This window comes from Plasmodium gonderi (genome assembly GCF_002157705.1).
Source record: "Plasmodium gonderi DNA, contig: Chr02, whole genome shotgun sequence".
Lineage (NCBI taxonomy): Eukaryota > Apicomplexa > Aconoidasida > Haemosporida > Plasmodiidae > Plasmodium > Plasmodium gonderi.
The window spans coordinates 790,999-813,226 of NW_021628926.1; the positions used below are offsets into that span (position 1 = coordinate 790,999).

General features: G+C 27.0%; 4 protein-coding genes across 4 annotated transcripts; 2 read left to right on the forward strand and 2 right to left on the reverse strand.

The window, feature by feature from the left end:
* Nucleotides 1-311: 311 nt before the first annotated feature.
* Nucleotides 312-901, reverse strand: PGO_021540 (hypothetical protein, conserved; the record flags this gene model as incomplete). Its single annotated transcript, XM_028685972.1, has 2 exons — nucleotides 312-541; nucleotides 799-901. The coding sequence occupies 2 exons, from the start codon at nucleotides 899-901 to the stop codon at nucleotides 312-314; spliced, it is 333 nt and encodes a 110-aa protein (XP_028541773.1).
* An 819-nt stretch (nucleotides 902-1,720) lies between these two features.
* PGO_021550 (hypothetical protein, conserved) lies at nucleotides 1,721-4,498 on the forward strand (the record flags this gene model as incomplete). Its single annotated transcript, XM_028685973.1, has 1 exon — nucleotides 1,721-4,498. One exon carries the CDS (start codon nucleotides 1,721-1,723, stop codon nucleotides 4,496-4,498), a length of 2,778 nt encoding a protein of 925 aa, XP_028541774.1.
* Nucleotides 4,499-5,205: 707 nt separating this feature from the next.
* On the reverse strand, nucleotides 5,206-8,572 carry PGO_021560 (AP-4 complex subunit beta; the record flags this gene model as incomplete). The annotated part of the gene is made up of 4 exons (XM_028685974.1): nucleotides 5,206-6,849; nucleotides 7,137-7,945; nucleotides 8,127-8,334; nucleotides 8,558-8,572. 4 exons carry the CDS (start codon nucleotides 8,570-8,572, stop codon nucleotides 5,206-5,208), a joined length of 2,676 nt encoding a protein of 891 aa, XP_028541775.1.
* Nucleotides 8,573-16,324: 7,752 nt separating this feature from the next.
* PGO_021570 (transcription factor with AP2 domain(s)) lies at nucleotides 16,325-20,362 on the forward strand (the record flags this gene model as incomplete). Its single annotated transcript, XM_028685975.1, has 1 exon — nucleotides 16,325-20,362. The coding sequence occupies one exon, from the start codon at nucleotides 16,325-16,327 to the stop codon at nucleotides 20,360-20,362; it is 4,038 nt and encodes a 1,345-aa protein (XP_028541776.1).
* Between the last annotated feature and the right edge of the window lie 1,866 nt (nucleotides 20,363-22,228).

Sequence of the window (22,228 nt, forward strand, 5' to 3'; positions counted from 1 at the left end):
CTTAGTTAAAAATATATATTTTTTTTAATTTAGGGCCTCCTTCGTACTTTTCTTCATTTATTTTTATTTTATTTTATTTTATTTTTTTTTGTGATACTTCATCTATGTAATACTATTTCCTAAATTTTAAGTTTACTGATAATTTTTATTCAGACCTACCCATGCACTTGGTGTAAATGCAATTATTCCAATTAGAATATATAAAATGAAAAGTATTTTTAATGAACTTGTTCAAAAGTAACATTTTCTTTTTTGCAGTATTTCTTTTCCAGTTGGATACATATATTTATCTCTCCTCTTTTCGGTGGAATTCATTTTGTTTTATGTATTTCTTTCAGTATATGTTTTCTCTTTTCATCGGCCGTTAAATTAGAATCTAAAATGACATTGTTGTATTCATTTTTTGAATAGTATGGTTTGTTCCATTTTTCTATTTCCTCCTTGGTAAAAACATCTGCTTCTTTTTTTCTGAAAAACAAGTTGTTACTCTTCGGGTTGTTGTACTCGCTAATGATTATCCAGACGAGTCCAACGGTTATTCCTTAAAAGACGAAAGAGAAAGAGGGATGGATAAAGTGAATGGGTAGACATTCATAAGAATAATGTAGAGGGGGAGAAGTTTTAATTCATATTCGGGTGGGTTGTAGATATGTCTTTATGTGAATGTGTGTACGCAAATGTGTAAATATTCCCATTCGCTTACAATAAACAAAACTGCATCTTAGAAACATTTTCGAGCGGTGAAATGAAATAAAAATAAATGAATGTGGTTCAAAATGGGCATTCTTTTAGACTCACCAGAGAACCATACACTAATTCTATACGCTGGGCTACCCTTAAGAAACGCTGTTCTTTTAAAGTTTTTTACTTCCTTCTCAATTTTGTCCTTTATGCTATTCATAGGGTGAAACGTGAAGATTAGTCCGATTATACAAATATGAGGGGGTGAATTACGTCATAAATGTTTTAAGAAATGTTTCAAAAAGGGGTAGTATCACGTGATGGTTATGAAAATAAAGCTCGGGGGCGAATATGTGAAAAAAAAAAAAAAATAAATAAATCACTTTTGTAGATGCACAATTTAGAGATAATTATGCATTTTTGAAAACTGTGAGGTGAACAAATTCAAGTAATCGCTTGTTTAAATTTTGTAATTTTGCTCAAATAGCCAAGGTGTTTTTTTTTTTTTTTTTTTTTTTTTTTTTTTTAAATACCCCCATTTGGGAATTTTTATACATGGGTAATAAAAAAAAAAAAAAAAAAAATGATCACTTATGCTCACTTGCGTAATAGTATGTAACAAGTGAAAGAATGTAGAATTTTTTTTTTTTTTTTTTTTTTTTACGACATTTTATACTCACAGTGTAATTCCTGGTTGTTGTTGCCTACACATCTGTAACGTTCAGATCTTATAGTAAATATAGGTGCTATTAGCATATCCCTCACTTTTTATTTTTACTTTTCAATGAAGTGGCCTATTAATTGATCAATTCTTAGTGCATGGGATTAATATAAATATTGTATGACTGATAAGCATATTACTCTTATGCTGGACTACTCATTCACATATGCTTTTTTTTTTTTTTTTTTTTTTTTTTTTTATTACAACACCCATACTACATGTAATGTTTTTACCTCTGGATCCTTGAAGTAACTTAAGATAAAGATGTAATTTTAAGATGTAGTTGGTACACACAACTTATAGGGTGCGAATTGTACAATGTTTCTGGATAAGAACAGAACGAATTTGCTTTCAAGAAATAAGAAAAATGTAATTTTGTCGATAGCAAGAAAATGCAATTTCATAAATAATTTGCGTTATTTTTCGGATATCAATTTGTTAGAAGAGGATGTTGGAATCAGACATTTTATGAGTACCTTTTTTGGTGAAAATGTGTTCGATGTCAAAAAGAATAATGACCTTGCGTGTATCTTTAAATACAGGTGTGAGGATTTTCACGTGTATGAAATTGAGAGAAATAAGAATGTTCTAAATTTGACTTATGTTAAGAGGAAAATGGAAAGTGACAGCAGTAGTAGTAGCAGCAACAGCAGAAATGGCAATTGTAGTACCATGTGTGAAGCGCACATTTGTCGCACAAAGCCAGATGAAGGAGAAAAAAATGATGAAAAACAAAATGATGCAAGGGGTATTGGAAAATATGCATATGATCTCAGAAGCAAAGATAACGAATCATTATCGACACAAGAGGGGGGAGAGAGTGGTAGGTTCTATGCTTCTGAACAATTGGACAGGGAGAATAACTCAGGAGATGAAAAAAAGGAATGGATAAATTTTATTTTGTATAAAGTTAATAAAGATACACAAGAAGCCATTAGGGAAATTAGTAAAATTTCAAATATTCCAATTAAAGATTTTTATTACTCAGGTTTCAAAGATAAAAGAAGCGTGTCAACTCAGATAATTTCTACTAGTGTTATGAACTTGGTTAAAATTAATAACATAATAGAAAATGACCTTAGAAATGATAAAAAAATGAAGAATATAAAAATTTGTAACGTTGAAAACGTAAGTAAAAAAATAGAATTAGGAGCACATAGTGGAAATCGCTTTGTGATAGTTTTGAGAAATGTACAAAATCATGAAAAATATTTAAGACACAAATTAAATTATATTAAAAAATATGGATTCATTAATTATTTTGGCATGCAAAGATTTGGAATATATAAAAACACGTTCAATAAAGGTAAAGCATTAATAAGTAGAAATTACAAAGAATATATAAGGCACGTTTTAGATCCATTCATTTTTGATAATAAAACATTTTATGGAAATTTTATTAAAGACAATTTGACCATTTATCTGAAGAATGCTTGTGATATATATCAGAAAAATAAAAATGCCACCATTGCTTTCCGTTATTTGTCTCATAAAATGAATAAACTACTTAAAGGAAGCAACGTAATTCCATCTGACGAGTCATACAAAGGAGGCAATGTTAACAAATACCTTTATTCTTATATGACCAATTCAGAGTATGAAGCCTATATCTTGCTTCGAAATTTGTACATGTGTGAGAAGAATAATAACACTGAGAGGAATAGAAGAAATATTTCCAATGATAATTATCGCAATAATTTAAGAAAAACGAATGAAAATGTCGAAAAGGAGAAGTTACCCAATTTGTTCCAAAATATGTTTAAAGATCCTACAAAAAAGCAGAGTAATGTACATTTTGAGACAGAATTAAATAGAAAAGAGTTCGAAGAAGAAAAATATTTTTACAAAAATGAAAAGACATGTGTTAAGGGAGTATGTATGGAAACTCGTAGATTCCATATGCACTCCTATAGCGCCAAAATATTTAATATGCTAACTTCATACAGGTTAGAAAATTTTGGTGTAACACTTAGAAAGGGGGACTATGTTTTTACAAAGGATGTGCAATCTGAGGTGAATGAATTGAAAGCACAACATAATTATATAACGATTTTATATGACGAATATGACATGAGTCATATGATAGAAAAATATCATACTCAACCAAATTGTTTAAACATCTATAATGTTGTTTTGCCAGTCCTCGGAAGTATGCCCTATAGATTATCCTACCTTAATATTTTCAAAAATATATATAGAAAATACAAAGGTCAGAAAGTAAGACTTGTTTTCTTAGAAATATTACTATACTTAATTCATACTCTTTATGAAGATCAGTTGTTTCAAATACACGGTGATAAGGTAATTAATGGTTTTCTAAAGCATTTGATAAATACAAAAGAAACAGGACATATTAATGAGTCCATAAAGATAGCTAGCGATAATATATTAAATAATATTATTCCAATTAAGGAAACCTTATACACAATAAAAAAATTCGACACTTATGTAAATTCGTTCGAATATGAATATGGAATGACTTGTGTTTTTAGAAACATAGTGACACGACCTTCAAATTTGTATTTCTGTTTTTGTCAATATAAGGAACCAAAGAGAAAATTCCTATCCGACTTGTACGTATCTAATTTGGAAAAAAATAAAATTTCAAAAAAGGATGAAAATACGAAATTGTGTAGGGATGAAGAAATATGCACTATCAAGAAAATGAAAAATGTTCCACATTCTGGAAACAATCATAAAGAAATAACCATATGCAATAAACAAGTTGAGGAGTCAAACTGTGATAAAAAATTAAAAAAATATATACCTTGCATCAAACGAGACACGTGTAATAATTACTTAAAAGAAAAGGGAGAAGAAAATGAAAATACTGAAAATTTTCAAAATCAGACAAGTAGTCATAATAATAGTAGGGAAAAAATCACAAAGTATGAACAAAACTTCAATGCACTAATATTAAGTTTTAGTTTAAAATCCTCTTCCTATGCTACTATGCTAGTTAGGGAATTATATGGAAAACACAATGAACTCCTAGTTCCTAATTTAATTAAAAATTGTGAAAAATATGATAAGGAAGTTGAAATGACGAAACGGGAGGGGTTACAGGTGGGGAAAAACACAAAAATGAAGAACTAACAGTGGCAGGAGGGGAAAAAAAAAAAATATATAATATATATATATATATTTTAGTATAATTTACATGACGCGCTCACTTGGAGTAGCATGCCATATGAAAAAAAAAGGTATTAACACATTTTAAGCACATCATCTGGGGAGCTTTGTGAAAAAGAAAAAAAAGTGCAGTTATAGAATATATGTGGGGTAATAAGAACCTTTTTCACACAACATTTTAGATATACGATTATTATATATTAATTAAAAGGGTTCAAAAAAAAAAAAAAAATAAAAGTAAAAATTGGGTTAGACAAATAAAAAAATTATACTTCTTAAAGATAAATACAACCTGTAATGTGTACATGTGTACATATGAACACTTGTATATATGAATACACATATGGGGAAAAGACGTGGGATATATAGACATACCCAGGTTGCTTTATCCAATTACACAAATGAAAGCGTGGGTAGCACTGAAAAATATGAAAACGTGCATAAGCAATACATATACATATGCATATGAATGAGTGTGGTGCTTTATACCTACACATTTTAGCATTCACATAGCGAGGAATGGATGTGATAAAAAAAAAAAAAAAAAAAAAAAAACTAAATTACATCAAACAAGACAAAGTAGCGATAAATTAAAAACTATAAAAAGGAGAGTGGTATATGGTATAAAAATTCGCGAGATCTCAAATAAGCCAACATGACGATGCATGCCATCACATGAAATCCATGAATATATCCCTAAAATAATCAGTAAAACGCTCAAGCGTGTTGAGATCATTACAGTGGGATTTCAATATCCAGTTTATGGAATTCTCCGCCTTGTTAAAAATTAGTTCAATAAATACATAATCCTTTGTGTAAAACTGCGAATACATATAGAACTTCAAACATTGATCAATTTCTCCCGATGCAAGGGTTATAATATTGTATTTTGATATGAATTCATCAATTGCTTCTAATTGCAAATTATAATCATTTTTTCTTAAAAATATTTTTTCATTATTCTGTTCAGGCAGTATATTCCACTGTTCTTGATAACATTCTGGGGTTATATTTTCAGCATCCATTAAAATATCATTCATTTTTTTTAAATTATCAGAATTGAGGGTATTCAGTAATTCATGTGATTTTTTTTTATCTATCTTTTGACCATTTCGAATACTACTATTGTTAGAAGTATTTGGTGTGTTATTAGTGGAATCTCTATTATTCCATTTTTTTATGCCTTCATTGCTTAAGCTGTTGTTACTAATGTTGACAGATTGTTGTGTACCTTCATAAAAATTGGATTTGTTCATTCCTTTTCCTCTCGTTTCTCGATGTGTTCTATATTCCTCAGTGCCGTGATCATAGTTACCAGTTACGTCGTCCTCAATTAATAGTATTTCATCGTTTATTTTGGAAATATTGTTAAGACTACTTCTGCTCGTATGATAGTTTGTATTTGCGTCACTGATGAGATTTCCATCGGATACAGGATATTTTACACCTGGTTTAACATTTTCTGAAGTGTTTAAAAGATTTTCCCTATCCATATCATTATGATTGAGAACATTATCATGAACACTGTCTGTATGAGAATTATCAATATCAATGTGGTTCTCATAATTTTCCTCTGGATCGTATATTCCACCAAAACGTATTTTTGAATATTCGACAAATTTATATATAGGTTGTTTATACAACACAGATAAGGTGTTAAATTCATTGTACAATTTATCCAATAAAATATTTTCGTTCGATTCGCAAAAATTTTTTACTAATTTTTTTTTGCAAACGATAATATTAAAAGCTTCTTCATAATTATAGCTTAATAACTTGTAATAAAAATACATTTTGTCTGTAAGTTCTGGGTATTTATAATTTTTTACTATATTGTCAAAAAGTGTTGAAAGAATAGTTATCATTTCTGATGGCCTTCTATAAAAGACTTTTATAGAGGCAGTTAATAATTCAAGCATAAATAAATATGAACAATCGGTTAAATGTACATATTCTTCTAAAATATATGGTGAATTTTCTATGTATTCACAATATTCACCAATAATCCAAATGTAAGATATAATTCCATTATTTTCCATTATCTTATTATCATATTTTATAATTTCTTCAATAATTATTTTTGTGTATTCATCGTATTTCCTTAATATATTTGCTAGCATTTCTATCGTGGCACTACATATATATGAATAATTCATTGGAAGAAAGGACGACAAGGCCAATTCCACTATTTTTGAAATTGCCTTTGGGATTTTCAGTGCTATACATCCAATGGAATAAATGGCCTTCTGTGAAATTTCAACGTTTGGATCAAGGATATATTCACTCAATTCGTTTATTATCAAGACCACGTTATTCTGAAAGGTTGTGCGTACAAAGGTTGTGTGTACGTGTGATGGGAGGGGATGAATTCATATATGTATATGATATATAAATATGCATATTTTTAATTTTGTAACTATACCATGTATACACATTTTTGTATAAAAATGAGATATAAGAACACCATAGAAACATATATTGCAGTTATGAAATTTATCCCAATATCATGGGAAAAGCGACAGCACATCAAACTTCAAAAAAAAAGAAAAAACAAAATTTTAAAATGCAATGTGGAGTTAGAAAAATGAAGAGCATTCTTTACCTTGGATGCAACGGATACGAGAATGTCAAGTTTAATGTCCTTTATATATGTAAGGTCGTTGTGTCGAAAAAAAAAATGTTTATAATCGTAGTCAAATATACTATAATTTATTTTATTAGCTTCGTGTAATAATAAATTTGTATGTAATAAAACGATGTAAGAAATTTCATAAGAAGATGTCGTGATTAATGTAAGTAAAGGGTCCTTCATTCTTTGAAAAATTTGAATTTGTAAATTTGAATCAATGGTAGAAAAATTTAGAAAACATTTTAAGCATGACAAAAATACGGCTGATGAAAAATCTCTTAAATGATTTTCTAAAATGTTCATAATATCATACATTTCATCTTCATTATCTGGAGTGTACGTACTTACAATATTTAGTACGACACATTTACCCCATTCGTTAAAAGTTGATATTTTATTTAACATATTAAAAATTATTTCTTTATTAACTTTTAAGCCACCTTCATCTATTAATATTTCGTTCAACGCATGTACAGCATTTATTGCACACTGGGGATCTTTATCTAATAATTTATTTTTCAAAATTTTTATAACATCATTTTTTATACCCATCTGTGGGTTCATTTTAATTAATTTTACACAACTTATGATAGCAATTCTTCGAACATAGGAATTTTTATCAACCAAACCGTTAAATAAAGGTCCTTCTATATATTCAAATAAATTATTAATTCTTAAATTGCAAAAACTGCGTAAAGCCAAACCCCTTATAATAGGATCATCATCTTTGCTATCTTTCTGCAAAGTATTTATTGTGAGTAACGATAATTCTGAGTTTGTTTCTGCGATGCGGTGTAGAAAATGTTCAGTGATGTTAATACTGAATAGGAGAAAAACGAATTATAATACGCAAAAAGGGGAAAATAACACACGTATAGTGAGGTAAAAATGCACATATTGTGGAGACTAAGGGTGAAAACATATAAACGTTTTCTAGTTAAACAAAACTAAACAAGTATATACCTGCGTAATTATTTAAGTACAGATATATCATTTTTTTTTGTATTATATCATTTGTACTTGACATCATTATAATATCTGGAAATAACTTGGATACATCGACCCCTAGGGTCATGTATGCTATTACTTTCTTGAGAACTTCTCTCTTTTTCTCGTCATTTTTTTCTTGTGGTAGTTTTTTTAAAACCTCTTTTAGTTTATTTATTTCGCTCTGAAGAAGAGAATAAAAACATGATCCATATTTTTGCGTTCAAGGAACATGAATATATCAAATCATGCTTGTGTGAATATTGTATGACACATGCATGTGTTCGCAGCTGCTGCTACTGCTTAGGGCTTTTAAGTAACCTCAAAGAAAAGACGTTAGAAAATGCAAATTTTACTTTTTTGCATTCTACAAAATATTGTGGAATTGGTGCATTTTTCTTATTTACTTGGCCAGGAGACATGTCAATGAAAGTTACAAAAAGGAAAAGACGAGAAATAGTCCTTGCATATAATTATAACACCAAACGAATGTGTTTGTTTAATATACTTTTATTTATTTAATTTTTTTTTTTTTTTCTGTACACACAAGTGCGTGTATATATTAGAGTGTATTTATGCTTTAAAGGGATTAACATCTATAATTTAGCATCATCTTTATAATAGTCAGTTCCTCGTGGTAACATAGTAGCATCTTGGCAGTGTATATATGTTGCATAATGGAGTTATTCTACTTTTTAGAATTGCTTTCAACAAATTGAGAAAAAAAGTTACACGTTTTGTTCAAAATGTGATACAATAACAATTTATATAATCTTTGGTATAAAAATATGAAAAAAAAAAAAAAAAAAAAAGGGACAATATTATAAACAGCAAACATCAACACACGTCAAGAAACGTGAAAAAACGTCAGCAAACATGAACAAACGCCGATAAACACAATTAAGGTTTAATTCGATTTTCAAAAAGGAATTAATCCTCAATCATTGTTTTGAGATAATCAACAGATAAGATGCTTTCCCCTCCATTTGGATACACATGCGTGTTTTAATGTATATATTTAAAAAAAAAAAAAAAAATTAACTTTTTTAATTTCTTAATTTTTTTTTTTTTTTTTTTTTTTTTTTTTTTTCTCGAGTGCATACATTTTACGTGCATATGGGCAACACAGTTTAATAACATTAATCATGATAGATATTAAAAAGATATCAAAGAAATTAACATAGGGGCATATGTTTTTGTGTCATTATTTTTATTATCAATTTGGTATAAAATTCTCCTACTTTTAAAAACTTTAAAAGTTCCATTCGATGCAAAGTGAGGAATATAAGTTAATTGCTCACGAAACATGGCGAACGTTCTATTATGTAAACAACATATAAAGTACATCTTTTATGTAAAGTCTATGAGTTAGGTGAAATGCTTAGATTTTTTTGAGAAATCAGCTTGTTTGAGATTTTGAAATTACGATAAAATGAATGAACAAATATAGATAGGGGAACAAATAAGGAGAAATAAATTTTACTCATTTTGGAACTTGTAAAAAATTGCCTTAATAAATAAGAAATACACACCATTTAAAAGAACTCAATAATAAGAAAGTGGCATGGCTTGCTAAGAAAAATATAATAAATAAAAATGGTGTAAATTTGTTTTTATATGAAGATTTATCAATAAAAAAAAGAATTTATTTGCACAAGAATCATATTTTAATTTTGCATAAAAGAACCAAGAGTGTTTGATAATATGCTGGCTCTTACATGCACAATTATCAATGAAGGTGAAAAATTCGCAGAACTGCACTTTTTAATATCAAATAATGAAAGGAAAAAAAAAAAAAAAAAAAAAAATTAACATTTAAAAATTGCGAGAATTGGCAGATGCTGTTTTTCATCATCCATCAATCCCTCTCTGTATATATGTACACATTTCTGTATGTTCTTTTTTTTTTTTTTACAACCCAATGGTTGCTTCAAAGTGGCTTGTTATAACACTAACTAGAATTTTTATTTTATAAAAAAGGACCATATTTTTTTCTCTATCATGGGAAGCTGTGCTAATACGTTGAGTTTCCTCTGAACAATTTTTTTTTTTTTGAAATACAATTAATGGGGGTAATTGGGTAAAGCGGTAAATGTATAATAATTTCGTATTGTATAGCGATAGAAGAAATGTAAACTAACCATTAAGCTTTACTTATAGATATCAGTTATAAAGAAAAACACAGGGATACTGACGAATGTATTTGTCCTCCTTTGTATATATATTACATCATATCTTTATGTGTGTTTGCTTACTACAAAATTGGTAAATATAAACACATATAAGAGATTGGGGAATAACACTGATAAGAACTAGTTTGTATTTATTAGCTGCGTATGTATATACTTAAATATACATTTATGATTATGATAATTTGACTAACAAGGAATTTACACACCTTGTTTTTTCATTTGCTCTTAAAAAATGACTACATTATGTAACGCACAAAAATGAAAAATCTGCGCACGCCTGTTTTGATTACTAAAATTTTATTTTGTAAAAAAAAAAAATTAACTTTTTGAGAATATGAAATATTTACACAAGTGGTCCAAAAAAAAGTGCAAATACTACGCCCTTACAACAATTCACCTTAAGGAAACATTTTCAATATTAGAAAAAAAAGAAAAAAAAATTTTTTTTTTTATGCAAAATTATGTGGAGAACTTGTGATGATTGTCATTCTTCTTTTACACGTATGTGTAAAAACGTATACACGCAATTTTGAATGAATATAAAGTTGTAAATATTTAAAAAATTTTACAGTATTCTTAAATGTGTTCTCCAATGGTTCTCGTAACTTCACCATTGTGTAATATGCAAAGGAGAGGAAATTTGAGGTCACAGATATTTTTAAGATTTTAAAAGGCCCATTGACTGCTCATAAAAATGGTGTAACTTGTATGTGAATGGAATTGAAAATGTGTAAAAGGTTAGTGGGAACTGTGTAAAATTGTACAATTGTGTGTATACGTTCGTTGAAGTGTGTAAAAATTAGAAACAAATGTAAAAGCAATGAAATAAGCAAATGCAATGTATTCTCTATGGTGTAACAAAAAACACGTTCACTCTGTTAAGTGAAAACGTAAAAATGATGAACATGTGCAGGGATGAGAGACTCATAGAGGTTGAGATATGTTAGTGTATAATATTTTTAAAACAGTTCTTAATTTTTGTTTTTATTTCCTTTTTCAATAACTTCTTTTCTTTTTTTTTTTTCCTAGTTTTTAACTGTTTCTATTTTTTCTTTTCATTCGCGATTGTTAAAAAAAAAAAAAAAAAAAAGATATGATAAATAATTAAGTACTTGTGGTAAAATGTTTTTGCTCTATATAAATTGAGTTGCAGAAATGATTTAGTATTGCATCTATTCCAGATGCACAAAATTTTGGATGTAAAAAAATGTAGCGAAATATAGCTCGATGAAAATTGAAATTGTTACAAATGGTTTAATGTGTAAATATAATGATAAATGTACACGTTTTAATATACTAGATGTAAACATTAATAAATGTAAATCGTACATGTGGGGTACATAAAGTATACACATGCACTTATGTGTATATTTCACACATGAATATGGTTACACACTTTGTTTTATTATTCATTTGAAAAAATGTACACAGATTTTCTAGTAATTTACACTTTGCTATTTACACTACATAGAGTTTTGAAAAAAAAAAAAAAAAAAGGTTATGGTGAGGCAAAGTATATTATCAATTTTTCAAAATGTTTTTCTTCTCCTTAAAAAAAAAAAAAAAAAAAAAACTTTTTCGTGGTGATAAAAGGTGTAAAGTGTGAACAAACAATACATGAATTGAGGTTTTTTTTTTTTTTTTTTCTTTTTTTTCTCATTAGCACAACTTACGCATGTTGTACTTAAACAACAAAAAAAGGGATTTTCTTGTTCTTCCTTTTTGCACTTTTTTTTTTTCTTTTTTAAAATGATCTTGTAAATAAGCTGTTATTAAATGTTAGAACAAGCACATTAAATGTTTTCTTCCCTTTTTTTTTTTTTTTTTTTTTTTTTTTTTTTTTTTTTTTTTTTTTTATTTTAGCAAAATTAAAAATAACGAATAATTAAAAAATTTGTTTTTAAAAAAACAAAAAAAAAAAAATAAAAAAAAAAAAAAAAAAAAAAAAAAAAAAGGTAACTGTGTTATATAAATCCGGCTTTTGTTATAATTTTACTTTTTTGAAAAAAAAAAAAAAATTTATGTTTTTATTTATGCTACATAATTTCATCTTACATAAAATTTTACAACATATACAATTACATGTGAAAAATGTTTAATTTTATTTTTCTTTAAGAAAAAAAAAAAAGGGAAAACATATATGTTTATTCTATTTTATCATTTTTTGTGTATTTACTAACTTGTTACATTTTTTATTAAGGAATTAATTTTTTTTCATTCAAATTTTAAATGTGAGTTATTATAAGATAGAAAAAAGCTCATATATATAAATATATAATTACTGATGTAAAAATAAAAAAAGAGCAAAAATATTATATACTATATTTATATTGTGATCATTTTGAGGGGTGTTATAATTTTTATTGTGAGCTTTTACAAATTTCCGCAAAATTTTGAGAATGCAGAAAAAATAGCCGAAGTAGGCTCTCTCCCCATTTTCCTTTTCTTTATTTCACTGATTCTTATTACATGCGTAATATTAATGTAAATGTACATGGTAATAAATTATGTATATATGCATCTATATACATTTTATGCATCCCTATTATCCATAATATACTTATGTGAACTATATGTTCTTATATTTTACGTGTAAAATAACAATCCCACATGACTCAGTTTTTTTATGAAGTTTTTATATAAGTGGTAAACACTTTGGTAATATTTTATGTAAGATGTGATGTAAAGTGATATGCGAAAAGTGAGTATGTAATTATACACGTTACACTTGCACTATGTGATTAAATGTTACATGCATATATGTGGTATGTATAAAAAAATATTTGCACTCTCTCCTTTGTACATTTTTGTATTCATTTGAGTGTAATGCATCATTACCCTAATAATAATATTATATAGGCTGTGTTAGTAATTATAGAACGTGAAATGAGGAATTAAACTTTCTAATTTCATTCTTGAGAGGAAATAGAAAAAAATTGTAAGTAGGGTGGATAATGCATACAAAAAATATATCCCACATGTAGAAAAATAATTTTTTAAAAACATTTTTCTGTGTATACATTTTTGCATACTTTTTTGTATAATACATATATTTTGTGTTTACCCTTTTTCTTTTTTTTTGCTTAAACACCTTTTTGAACATTTTTTTTTTTTTTTTTTTTTGAACCTTTTTTTTAAATATACTTTATTTTTTTTCTGTATATATATCACGAATAGTTAATGTTTTCATATATTTTGATAAAAACAGAAAAGGGGTTTCCCTCCCCCTCCCCTCAAAAAAAAAAGAAAAAATTCCTAATATACCTAATTTTATAAATAATATATCCACCTTTTACATAAATGTATGTTGAAACTATATATATATACATATACCTTTTCTTGGGCACTTTTATTCGCCATTAATACGTTAACATATTTTTTTTTCCTACATAAAATTTGTTTTTTATTACTTTCCTATATTTTTATGTATTCTTAAATTATTCACTTTTTACATTTGCATGTAAATTACACTATTCATTACTAACTGAATTGTTCTGTAAGGGAATAAAATTTTGCTTTTCATTCTAATTTTAAAACACATACTTAGATTTCATTTCACCTTTACACGCTATTAATTACATTATTTATTTATATAATTTCACCTATAAAAGGAAAAAAAAAAAAAAAGAAAAAAGAGGGGCCTTTCATGGCTTAAGCAAATTTAAGTAAGAAAGTTAGGTGTGTTTCTGTATATATTGGCGAATATTTTAAGCATACATTTATGCATGTATATAAGTGTTTATTTATATGGATACACATGTATAAATATACGTGAATGTGTTTATATATATGTACCATTACACTTGTGTAATTTCCATTTAACGTGGATTTTTTTTTTTTTTTTTTATAATATAAAAATGGACGTACTTAAAATATATCCACTTATTCATATTTTTAGTGTATTTAAAATTTCTTAACATGCTCTCATGTATTATATTTACATATTTCACATTTATTAATTAAAGAACACTGTCCTCTTATGCCAAAATTTTTTAATTTTCCAAATTTTTTTTTTTTTTTTTTTTTTAAATTGTTTTTAAAGATATTCATGTGGTTTTTTTTACCCTACACTTTTGAGGTTATATTAATGCTAGAGCACACTCCAAAAAAACAAAAAGTTTCTCATAGGAGTATAAAAATGCATATAGAAGCAGGAATAGTTATAAATAATAGTGCACTTTTTTTAACCGCTTATATAATTTTACCTATTCATATCTTTACACACTGATAACCAACTTGTTATTTTCATTTACACATATACTTATTGTACATATTCATGTGTATGCAATTACATCAGCATATTCATTAATTACACCTGAATGTTTAGGAAGTACACGTGTTTACATTAAATACATAATAACCTGTTTTTAAAGTCCCATTTTACCGCATTACTCTGTTATTTATTCCCAACAATATTTATGAGAAATCTTTTAATTAAATATGTGAAAATCATTTTATGACCTTTATAATAGTTGTATACGGAGCAATACATGGAAATTTATAAAAAAAAGCTAAGTCGAAAATGTATCCATGTTATATTTCTCTCTATATAGTATTTTGTACAACCCCCAAGAAAGAAGGGAAAAATTAGAGAATAAGTAGCCCAATTAGTGAGCATTCTAAATCCCTTTACTTATTTATTCACATTTTATCATCTTCTTTATTTATGTTTCATGTTTATCTTAATTTTTTTTTTTTTTTTTTGTCCCTTAAGTTTTTATTGTCATGAATATCGTGTGAAATCTCACATAAATATTACGCGTATGTAGCCGTTTATGAATGGAATAAATCCACGTATCTGCTTATGTGCATATGCAAATAAGCACATGTATATATATGTGTACATATATATGGTGATTTTTTTTTTTTTTTTTTTTGCGTTTACATCTATCCATTTACATATAACATATCTATATGATAATTTATGAAAGCAGTAGGACAAAATACATAGATAGACTGCTGAATTTATATATATATTATACAACATAGATGCATATAGCACACATGGCTGTTTTGACCTTGCGCTGTTGTATGTAGCAACATATATGTTTATATATATGTATGGATCTATGTGAACATGTGTTATTATTTTATTTTATGAGGAAAAATAATCGTAGAGAGAATATTTCCAATTGAGTTATTTATTATTTTAAATACGTTTTTAATTTTCAAAGAATATTTTCAAGTGCATTTTGGTAATGGCTCAGTAGAAGCATTGCACACCCTTGTTTTATTTATGCACATGCGTGCCTGGACAACGGTTGTAACTATTGTTGTTATTGTTGATGCACCTTTCTGAAGGGGCTAAATTAACACATTAGGTGCAGAAAGTGGTTTTTATAATTTATTTACGACTCCATAATTTGAATACTCCCTCAAAAATGAATAATTAACAAGTAAGAGAATATGTTTGGCCCTACTTAAATTGAAAATGTCTTATTAATGTAATTTAATTCATCTTCTTTTTATATACTTTTATTATTTCATTTTTTTTATTGGCTTATTCATTTATTGGTTTATTCATTTATTGGTTTATTCATTTAGTGACTCATTTATTTATTGACTCATTTATTTATTGACTCATTTATTTATTGACTCATTTATTTATTAACTCATTTATTTATTGACTCATTTATTTATGGATTCACTTATTAGATCACGTATTTATTAGATCATGTTTTTATTAGATCTTGTTTTTATTCACTCGCTTATTTATTCACTCATTTATTCATTTACGTATTTTAAAATTGTTTTTCAATTGATCATCATAGTATTCTATTATATTGCTAATTGTTTTTACGCATTTCATACTATTGTAAATTGCTTTAGTTGAGCCAGAAGTGTCGAAAACCCCAGGTGTACGAACCCCATATGTACATACATATGTACATTTTGTATATATTTGTGCATGCTTGAACTCATACCTATCCCATTACAAGGACAAGGAAGAAAAAAAGAAGAAAAAAAAAAAAAACATCAACCATGATTTTACTAAGTCAGAATAATTTATACCAATATAAAAGCTCTCCAGAGTTGGAAAAGCTAAAAAAATTGGAAGAAGGAAAATTGGATTCAAATTTTCAGAGCGTAAATATATTAGATATTAAGAAAGATGAATATATAAAGATAAATATGCCATTAGATTTTTTTAATTTTTTTAAATGTTATCCAACTATTAATTTTAAAAATGCTAGAAGAAATTTACAATACTCATTTGTAATTGATGGAGAGGCGTATGTGGGTTATGAAATGCCTCACTTTGTTGTTTTAGTTAAAGTGGATTCAGAATCTGATGAATCTCATTCATGTAAAAATGAGACAACAAATATCCATGTAGGGTTATCGGAAAAAATGCCTAACAAAAAGGATCTCGAAAAGTTTAGGGAAAACAATCAAAACGAAAATTTATGCAAGTTTTTGAAAGCAGGAAATGTGCACAACATTTTTAATTTGAGGGATAAGGATTGTTGTGATTATCTCAATAATAATGGATATTGGAATAGGAGGCGTGAAGAACACAGGAATGAAGAAATAAAAATAACGTCCAATTTTCACAATGTAGATTGTTATAACGACTACACGTCTTTGTTTAAAATAGAAGAAAATGATTATTGTTCAGACTGTTATTATGTATACCTATTTAATTCATACTTTTTTGTTATATTTGATGAGTCTAGCCAGAAATTGATAATTAGCATATTTTCCGTAGAAAAATATGGTTTTGATAAATGCAAAAGATTGGTTTTTAAATTGAGTGAGCATGAAGATTTTATAAGGAAGATTATACAACAAAAGAAAGCTCAAACGAATTTGACAAATTTGTGCAAAAGTGTGAATGAGGATAATTCCAAATGTGAGTCATTTTTTTTTGATGAACCACCTGTAGGAAAATTTCCATCGAGGAATAATTCACCAAACGTTTTAGATAAATTTATAGGGAATGAGAATATAATTAACTTTCCCCAGGCATTATTGATAAGAGAAAATGTGACTCCTTCTGGAAGTTTTACGCACAATGAGGATATTCAAACAGGATGCAAATGCAGATTAAAGAATAATAACTCCCATATTGCATGTGCAGATAAAAAGATAAACAATTTCTCAACAGTGTGTGTTGAAGAAGAATCATTGTTACAAACTGAAAAGGAAAAGATAAAAATTTCCAATAGCATCATCTCAGGCGTATCTGAATTTGATGTGGAACAAATCGAAAATGATATAGACAAATTGTCACCATCTCGTTTGACCAAAAAAAATAACAATTCAAATAATGAAAAAGAAGAGAAGAATTATGATATAAGGAGAAATAAACATGCTTGGCAAATTATACTATCAAACTTTGCAAGAAATAACTTTTCAAAACATGATGTACAATATATTATATTGTTATTAAGCAGAATTGGGGAAAATACTAAGCCTAACATTTTAATGTCCGAGTCACAGAGAGAAGATATGAAATTTTCCTGGAGGCCCCATTGGATTCCCTGTTACAAAGGAGACTGCACACTTTTACATAATTACATTTCTGAGTTGCAAAGAAGGTTACCTTTTGCTCTCCTCCATGATAGTGCATGTGAACATTCTGGAAGAAAAAAGGAGAAAAGGAAAGTTTTAAAAGCACAGATGCAGAGGATTAATAAATATTTCCAAATAAAAAATTGTTGGCTTGTATGTGAGAAAAATGAAAAAAATTGGGAACACATTTTGGAAAATTTTTTCACAAATTATTTTTTTTACATAAGGGAAAATAAACTGTGTGATGTGAACATAATGCATAATGAGTATGCAAAGAAGGAGGGTAAATGCATGAAGAGATTTTTTAGAAATGAAAAAAAAAAAGACAATACTTATGGCTGCATAGGTTATCGTAAGAATGAACACAATTCCAGTGAGTACAACTTCATTGAATATACCTCTAATGGATGCAGCGGTAACGGGTACAACAGCAATAGCGACAACAATGGAAGTTATAGCAGCAATAGTGATAACAATGGAAGTTATAACAGCAATAGTGATAACAATGGAAGTTATAACAGTAACAATTACAACGATGGAAGTAGCAGCAATGGTGGGAATAGCAATAATGGTGGAGACAGCAGTAATGGTGGAAATAGCAATAATGGTGAGAATGGCAGTAATGGCGAGGATAGTAACAATAATGGGAATAACAATAACGGAAGTGATAATAATGAGAATGATGATCCTAACGAAAATGATGACTCGAATGAGAATGAGGACAGCCAGAAAAATGAAGACACGAATGAAAATGAAGAATACAATAGTAATAACGAAAACAATAGCATTGATAACTACAAATTTGTTGATAAATATAGTTGTATGGATATTGAATCCAAAAAATTTTTAACTGGGGAACTTTTAAATTCAAGCAAATATACGAATAATACGAATAAAAGTGAAATAAGTACAAATTATTTTGAAAACAGTTGCAATATTAGTGCGAGTAATAGTAATAATGGATTCTATGAAGAAAATAACAATTTATATTTGAATAATGAAGATGGGCTAACATTAATTAGTGTACAACTTCAAAATGATCAACGTAGTAGTGTAGACGAGGGTGTAATGTTATATGACAACATTGAAAATGGAAACAATTTAGATCATCAACTTTGTAACAGTGATAATGTTTTTAACAACATTAGCAACTACATGGAAAATTATATTCAAAATAATAATGTACATGTAATTAATGGTTGTAAGAGAGATTTTTGCAACATAAATGAAGAACAAGTACCATACAATTACATAAATGATAGCACAAGAATGAAGGAGGCAATTTTATATAGTACGAGTGATTTGGTATATAATAGGGATGGTTTGAATGTGAAGGATGAAATGAACGACGCGTATGAACCAAACTGTTTATCCATTAAAAGGAACAGCTCAGATGTTGATCATAAACTTTTAGGTGCAGGTGTGCAGAAAAAAATTAACAAAAAAAGAAATAAAGTAAAAATGGAAAAGAGCAATAAAAACCTAGAGGATGAAAAAAAAGAAGTTTTAAATAAAGTTTCTCAAATAACAAGAGTTGGTGGAGTTTGTTTTGATAAAAATAGGCAAAGATGGATTGCTCATTGGAAAATTGATGGAAAATATCACAAGCATTATTTTCCAATCAGTCAATACGGATTTGAAAATGCAAGAGAGAGAGCTATTAATTGTAGAAAACAAGCAGAAAAACTTTTCAACTTACCTGAAATACAGCCAAGAAACAGATGGAATCAAATCAAAGTGCATGGAACATCACATATTAAGAAAGTTGCGAAATTACCAAGATGTGAAGGTGTTGCTTATGATGAATTGTCCCAAAGTTGGGTTAGCACATTTGTTGTTCATAAAAAATTCTCTATTGATGATTTAGGTTTTTATGAAGCTAGGGATCAAGCCATTTATTGTAGGAAAGTTTTTGAAAAGATAAATGCACAGGATGATTATGAGATCTTACTAAAAGATAGATTAGGAATGAGTAATGAAGAAAAAGAAGAATTAGATGTCTTTTTTAATATTGATAAAAATGCATTAGAAAAGTTAGACATGGGTAAGAACGTAGGAAGTGGTAAAGCAAAGAATAACGCAGCAAAAATAAAGGTTAAGCATAATAACGATTTTTCGTTAGAAGGTAACAACAGCGAAAATATTATTAATGGTAATACCAATGCTGATGTTAAAATATCAAATGAACAATATTTAAAAATAACGCAAGAAGCCATTGAAATGATTTTAAGTAATATAAAACACAAGTCCTTACCCGAAATTAAACTAAAATTAATAGATACTCAAAAGTTTGAGAATTACAATACTCTACTTGATAAACATTTTAAATTCATTACTTCCGTAAAAAACATATCACAGTTACAGCCGTACATATCCCTGTTCCACAAATTTATCATTTACCACACACTTCCGCATAATATATCCTTAAGGAAGCAGTTATTTATTATCGAAGCATTAGAATGGTCTTCCTTTTTTTCCGGAGCAGCTAGCCAAAAGATTGACTAAAATTTTGCGCATACATAATAGAACTGTTCGCATTTGGAGATTGAGGGGAAAACTACACATCCGTAACCGCCCATAGGTGTGTTTTTTTTTTTTTTTTTTTTTTTTTTTATTTTATGCTCCTTGTATATATATACATATATATATAATGGGAAGATAATATACAGTTTGAAATTTTTTTTAAATGTTTAAGAGTGTGTAATTTAAAAAATCAGCACCACCGTAATGATGAATATACTCTATACATATATATATATATATATATATATATATACATTTTTAATAATGTACCCAAAAGAATTAAAAAGGCAAAAAAATAAAAAAAAATTTAACCTCTACTCTCCCCCAAATGAAAAATATGAAACAAAAAAAAGCATATATATATTGTTTAAAGCGTTTTATTGTTTTTAAAACACTATTTATGAACTTGTCAAATATATTTTTTTTAATTTTTGCATGAACATAAAATTTTCTAAAATATGAAAAAAGCTTTATATATGAACACACATACACATGAGCACTTATATGAATATATCTATACATATATATACATATATATATATATATATATATATATATATATATGAGAAAAAAATCCTTTATTTTTAAATTTATCTAATTTTTTTTTTTTATCTTATACATAAAAAAATGTACCTTTTAAAAAATTATTAATAACACTGATAATTCTTTAGAACAGTTTTTTACACATTTTTTTTAATCCTATACATGTGAGAGTTCATTTTAAAATATTTTTTTTTTTTTTTACCCTTTTTCCATCAGACTTTGAAAACCTTGAATTATAATAAATTAAGCCAATTATATCTATAAGCAATTACATAATAATTTAAATATATATACATATATTGCTGCACACACATCAATATGTAGGTAAGTTGAAAAAATATATTGAGGCAATGCATTCAATAGAACCAAGGGGATAAAAGAATAAGTTATTAAGTCTAGTTCAAAAAAAAAAATAAAATTAATATATATAGGAAATTTTTATGGAACAATAAAGCACTTTAACAAGCTTCCTTCCTTCCTTTTTTTTTTTTTTTTCCAAATCATTGATATTTTCACCAAGGTAGGATGGAACAAAAATGTAACTTTATTTGCCTGGACGGTTAATCCGTAAATTTTTGCTTAATTGTGAGCTAACTATTTTGTTAAAGGAAAAAAAAAAAAAAAAAAAAAAAAAAAAAAAATTTTATTTCTTTTTATTTTTTTTTTTTTTTTTTTATAACTTAAATTTTTTTTTTAAATAGAATTTTACATTTACATCATTTTTTTTTTTTTTTTTTTTTTTGTGTTGTGTTTTATTTTAAATTTTTTAAAAAAACTGTATTTTTGTTTTTTTCATATAGAACAAACAAAATTCCGATTTTTTTTTTTATTTTTTTTTTTTTTTTTTTTTTTTTTTTTTTTTTTTTTTTTTTTTTGCCTTTTTTTTTACAACTGAAATAATCTGTTTAAATAGAATTATACATTTCATCATTTTTTTTTTTTTTTTTTTTTTTGTGTTGTGTATTATGTTAACATTATTAAAAACAACTGTATATGTGTATATTCCATACAGGACAACAAAACTTCATATTTTTATTTAATTATTATTTTTTTTTTTTTTAAAATATGGGAAGTTGATAGGAAAAGGACGTAGAATATATCTTTTGGGAAATTTTCTTTTTTTCTTTTTAAATGTACATATATATATATACATGTACGTACGTGCATTAATACACACACATTTAAGATTGCTATTTCTTTCATTTTTATCTTCCCTTTACTGAACGAACAAAATGGCAATCTGCTGTAGGAATGTGATAAACCAAGTGAGAGGTACAAATTGATAGAATTGAAAAAGTAAAAAAG